General features: G+C 34.7%; 1 protein-coding gene across 2 annotated transcripts; it reads right to left on the reverse strand.

The window, feature by feature from the left end:
* Positions 1 to 539: 539 nt before the first annotated feature.
* LOC142097642 (parvalbumin beta-like) lies at positions 540 to 5,182 on the reverse strand. 2 transcript variants are annotated; one of them, XM_075179669.1, is made up of 5 exons: positions 5,073 to 5,182; positions 4,172 to 4,242; positions 3,248 to 3,377; positions 2,461 to 2,570; positions 540 to 1,002 (listed from the first exon to the last, which is right to left on the reverse strand). In XM_075179669.1, the coding sequence occupies exons 2-5, from the start codon at positions 4,230 to 4,232 to the stop codon at positions 977 to 979; spliced, it is 327 nt and encodes a 108-aa protein (XP_075035770.1). In that variant the 5' UTR covers positions 4,233 to 4,242; positions 5,073 to 5,182; the 3' UTR covers positions 540 to 976. The 2 variants fall into 2 exon arrangements, with proteins under 2 accessions (XP_075035770.1, XP_075035772.1); XM_075179671.1 differs by having other exon boundaries at positions 4,172 to 4,239; positions 5,073 to 5,176.
* Positions 5,183 to 5,437: the final 255 nt, after the last annotated feature.

The raw sequence follows: 5,437 nt of genomic DNA on the forward strand, positions 1-5,437 counted from the left end.
GTACTATTTGCCATTAGAGAGAGATACATAATTATTATAGGGTGATAGTAAGAATTGAGTGTTATACTAATCCACCATCGTATATATTTGTGATCACCTGTTGCAATTTGTAGTGAGTTGTAATGAGCAATTCTCTGTCTAGTTAACCACATTGCACTGAACTGTGTGATTATTTTATTTGGATTATTCTCTATCCCTTTAAGTACCTGTTATTTTGATTATCTGTATATGAGTACCAAGTACTATTAGCTATTAACTCCCCATTAATAAATGTACCCAAGTGACTTGTCCCTCACTTATTTGTATGCTATATCTGTGTCTGGGGGAGTCAAGCAGTGGTTACCCAGGTTGACCCCTGGTGGATGAAGAAGAGATCATCTGCTATGTCTCCAAGCTCAGACAAGAGAGATCAGGGTGCAGGAACTACACCACCATTGGTTTAGTGACAATCCATCACATTTAAAACCCTGTAATAAAACTGAAAAGCAGTTGTCGTTTTTAATCTATGTATTCAACCCAGCAAACAACATGACACAGGCTGATTCCAAAATGTCCTTTTAATTGATAGCATTGTGTTTACATCATCCTTGCTGCTTTAAATTAACCATGAAGACATCAAGACTAGGCATCATCAGTTTGTGGATTTACAAAAGTTGCAATAGTATAAACAGCTGGAAATGCATCAATGTACAAAATATATAAATAAATAGATGGAGGCATTGTTTTGTCTCTGAGTTAAACTGCTAGTTGGTGGGAGCTCCGGATCCTGATGTTGGTTGGCGAAGAGAGTATAGTAGGGCTCTACTGGTAGGGAAGATGACATTAGATATTGCTTGCACATGTTGGAAAATAAACCTACCCTCTTTAACGGGGCAAACATTGACATTGTTAACCAGGTTCCACTAACCCTTCAGTTTAACAGAAATAAAAACGGGGACTTATTTTTTTTTTCATGATCTTCCATTAAGATGTTACTTTAAGCTTTCAGCAGAGCCTGGAACTCTGAAAATAGAAAGGAAAATTAAAATTAATAAGATTTTACTTTTTATAAAGACAGACGCAAACATGCTCTTGCTTTGTTTATCAGTGCAAAGTTTAAAAATAATTTCAAGGCAGACAAGTTTAGACTACCATTTGAGATAAGAAATGTAATCTTTAGATAAAAGGCAACAGAAATGCAAATTGAAAATGTGTAACTGGTCATTGCAATGGCATAATTCAGTGATAGCAGTGTTAGGAGCTACATAGCTTTAGCAAATATCCTCAGCAATTATGCTCAGTTTGTAAATTGCTTCATTTTTGCTCTGACATGGTTAGAAAACATGTATGTAGCTTTTATGGTATTATAAGAGAAGTGTGTTTTATTACTTCACCATACTCTCAATAATGAACCTTTATCAAGTCTTGTATGAAGGAGACACTAAGAGCCCTGTAGACCATCACAGCCAGGCTGGGCCTTGGTGTTGTGTGAGTGCCCACTTCATCTAGTAATTATAAGGGGCGTTCCTATAATGGGGCCGCTGCCGGGGGCAACAGAAAAGGCATTTGAAAGGGAATTAATTTAAACAATGGCACTTTTCTGTATGAAAAGTAAATGTATGAATTAGTGGTATTTAATGATAGATCTAATCATGCTTAGAAATGCAATATTTGTGTTCTAAAGTGCACACTAGATAGATAGATAGATGATGAATAGATAGATAGATAGATAGATAGATAGATAGATAGATAGATAGATAGATAAATAGGAGATAGATAGACAGATAGATAGATATATAGATAGATAGATAAATAGGAGATTTATAGATAGATAGATAGATAGATAAATAGGAGATAGATAGATAGATAGATAGGAGATAGATAGATAGATAGATAGATAGATAGATAGATAGATAGATAGATAGATAGATAGATATAGATAGGTAGAGATAGATAGATAGAGATAGATAGATAGATAGATAGATAGATAGATAGATAGATAAATAGGAGATAGATAGATAGATAGATAGGAGATAGATAGATAGATAGATAGATAGATAGATAGATAGATAGATAGATATAGATAGGTAGAGATAGATAGATAGAGATAGATAGATAGATAGATAGATAGATAGATAGATAGATAGATAAATAGGAGATAGATAGATAGATAGATAGGAGATAGATAGATAGATAGATAGATAGATAGATAGATATAGATAGGTAGAGATAGATAGATAGAGATAGATAGATAGATAGATAGATAGATAGATAGATAGATAGATAGATAAATAGGAGATAGATAGATAGATAGATAGATAGATAGATAGATAGATAGATATAGATAGGTAGAGATAGATAGATAGAGATAGATAGATAGATAGATAGATAGATAGATAGATAGATAGATAGATGTTACTTGTAGTCATTCATATCTAGCTGTGCTAGGAGGAAATAATACAACAACTGAAAGAATTTTACCTTCAACTCCAATCTTGCCATCACCATCAGAGTCACCAGCTGACAGAAACTTCTTGGTCTCAGCGTCAGTCAGTTCTCTGGCACTAGCACTGAAGTTCTTCAGGAACAGCCTGAGGACAGGAGAAAGAGAGAGTCAAGAACAAGCTAGTAGTGAAACTACAGGAGACCATCACGGCTGAAGCAGTTTAACACTGTAACCAATTAGATCTTTGGAAGCAGCCAGATCTAGCAGACAGACAACTTTATATAAAGCTATTATATTGTTTTACTGTGCATGTGTAGTCTCTCATGGAAAGGCCACCATTTGACATTTTACATGCTGAAGTAAACTAGTTAACAAAAACATGCATTGTGGCCAAATGCAAATTTCCTGTGTGTTTTCTGTCACTTTACTAGAGGTTTTAGATATTTTTCTGACTTTTATTCCTATTTGCCCGAATTTTACACCATTTATTCCTGGCCCTTTTAAAAATAGTAAAATTGGGGTTTGACTGTATTTGTGAACAACTGAACATTTCTTGTCTCAGAGCTGCAATTTGCATTTTAACACTTGTAGAGAAGGTTGATTGGCCCAAACTGCTTTGAACTACAGCAGCATATTGCAATGCAGTCTGTGGCTCTGCCGCTGTGGCGGGATTACAAGTCCCATCATGCATTGCCAGCTTCCCTTTTAAGGCGTTCTTAGCAGAATATTTTCTAACCATACATAAAGCTATATTGTAAATATATGGCTATATCACAATACATGATACCATGATAACACTATAGGTAAAGTACTGTTACTAACTTCAATTCTTCTTCCTCAATGTATCCACTCTTGTCCTGGTCCAAAATTTCAAAGATCTTCTTGGCATCACCAGCTTTTTTGCTCAGTCCAGACTTGGCAAAGAAATCTTTGAAGTTGAAAGAGTCCTTGGCTGAAGGGAAACAACAGAGAGAGTCTTTACAAGTTGGAATACAAGATAGAAATTGTCATTGGATAAATTCTGTTACTGCACAATTCTTTAACAATTTTTTTTTTGTTTGTTTAATGACCACATTCAATCATTTTTATTCCAGACAATTAACTGGAAGTAATAACCAGTTTCACATAATAGTTTAGCCTTCTAAGTAGTGAGATAAGTGCATATGATTTCAAATGCATTTCAGTGATGTTTGAAGCATAGAGGTGGTTGTAGGCACTCCCAAAAAAAAAATTAGGACTATTGATGTTAAGTTGCAAGCTTAAATGTTTCTATTTCTGTTGTGCTAGATATATTTAAGATTTGTAATGGTAAGTACAAGTTATTTTTGTGTTCTTATAGTATATTTATATTGCCATATCTTACAAATGCAGATGAGGCTATATTATGTCATATTTAACACCATGTCCACATTCACAGACTTTGGGCTAGATTTACTAAGCTGCGGGTTTGAAAAAGTGGGGATGTTGCCTATAGCAACCAATCAGATTCTAGCTGTCATTTTGTAGAAGGTACTAAATAAATGAAAGCTAGAATCTGATTGGTTGCTATAGGCAATATCCCCACTTTTTCAAACCCGCAGCTTAGTAAATCTAGCCCTTTGTGTTAATAGTATTATTATCAATTTGCAGTTTTCTTTTCCTCCACAAGGAGGCAGCTGACCTCGAATGTCTTAGCCATCCGAGTACACAACGTAATAAATGGAATGTTGAAAGCTAACTGTGTTAATAGAATGAATTATACAATACCTTCAGCGCTCTTCAGGGCTGCTGCGATGTCAGCTTCACTCAGGATACCAGAAAAGGCCATGGTAGATCTACTGAAAGATAAATCACTTATTAGAACTTTAAAGTTATTGCCAGAAAGCAATGACAATTTTAGATGAATTAAAATGAAGCATAAGTTTTTATTAAGATTTGCAAGTATAGAAAGTGATCAGCTATTAGTTATTTTTTAAAATAATCTCTAAAGATGCTGCATATCAGCATTAAAGCTTGCCATTTAAAGCATGCATGGTTTTTTGCCAGCAGCCATAGCATGAAAAAATACTGCACAGCCTAGTAAATAGTGCCAGGACTCAAATGACCCAATATCTGTATCATTTCAGCATAAAAATACATATCCCAGTAGCTAAACATAATATTAATGCTTTATAATAGAACATATCATTTCATTTATTTTATAGTAAGATCTAGTGCAAAGTCTACACCCATGCAACAAGTTGTTGGTATAACATTCATGGAACAATAATAGCTTTATGAAGTACAGGCAATACAACATAAGAACACTAGCGCTTGTTTGTATAATGCTGTCTGTTTAGCAAGAGAGACCGAAGAAAATTTCCAGGCTCCATTTTTATGGCAAAAATGCCTTAAAAGGTTGGTACATGGAGCTGTTGTTGACAGTTGAATATAGGGCGATTAACCAGAGACGTCGTTGATTGCTTGCCCATTAAAATTATTCCTTTGCAATTACTGTAGTCCAAAAATCACAGGAGATTTTGTTCCAGTCTGGTGCTTTTTCCTTGTAGGTTAATAATGGAAATAGTGTCCTATTCATGAAAGTTCTTCTACACTTCCACGCTGAACCAAGTTAGAATCCCAGAGACCAACAAAAGCCAAGAGTATATGGAGAGTATATGTAACTCACCTTGGGTTATTTTCCAATGGAAGAAATCTGTGACTTGTGTCTATCCCCTAAAGGGACCCTGCTTATATACCTCTCAAACACCACCCTCATACCATATACAGTAGCACAGAAGACCCTGACACAGATCAATTCTTCCTAAGCAGGGCTGTAAAACTTGCTGGCTAATGAGTGGGTTATTTATATTCCCTGAGGAATCCAAATGATGGTTTTGTCAACAATCTTATATCAGAATCTTCAGGGATCCTACTTGTTTCTTAGCCCTAACTTTACAGATATTGAAACTGCATATTTAATTATATATATAGTATAAATATATGTGTGCATATATAGTTAATAATATATTTGTGTGTATATATAGTATATAT

Source organism: Mixophyes fleayi, chromosome 7 (assembly GCF_038048845.1).
Source record: "Mixophyes fleayi isolate aMixFle1 chromosome 7, aMixFle1.hap1, whole genome shotgun sequence".
Lineage (NCBI taxonomy): Eukaryota > Metazoa > Chordata > Amphibia > Anura > Limnodynastidae > Mixophyes > Mixophyes fleayi.

Excerpts from the sequence above, each read along its gene's own strand:
- LOC142097642 (XM_075179669.1), bottom strand. The coding sequence starts at position 4,232 with ATGGCCTTTTCTGGTATCCTGAGTGAAGCTGACATCGCAGCAGCCCTG. Across the intron at positions 3,378-4,171 it reads AGCCCTGAAGAGCGCTGAAG|CCAAGGACTCTTTCAACTTC; the intron begins GTATTGTATAAT and ends GTTTCCCTTCAG. Across the intron at positions 1,003-2,460 it reads TGGCAAGATTGGAGTTGAAG|AGTTCCAGGCTCTGCTGAAA; the intron begins GTAAAATTCTTT and ends TTCTATTTTCAG.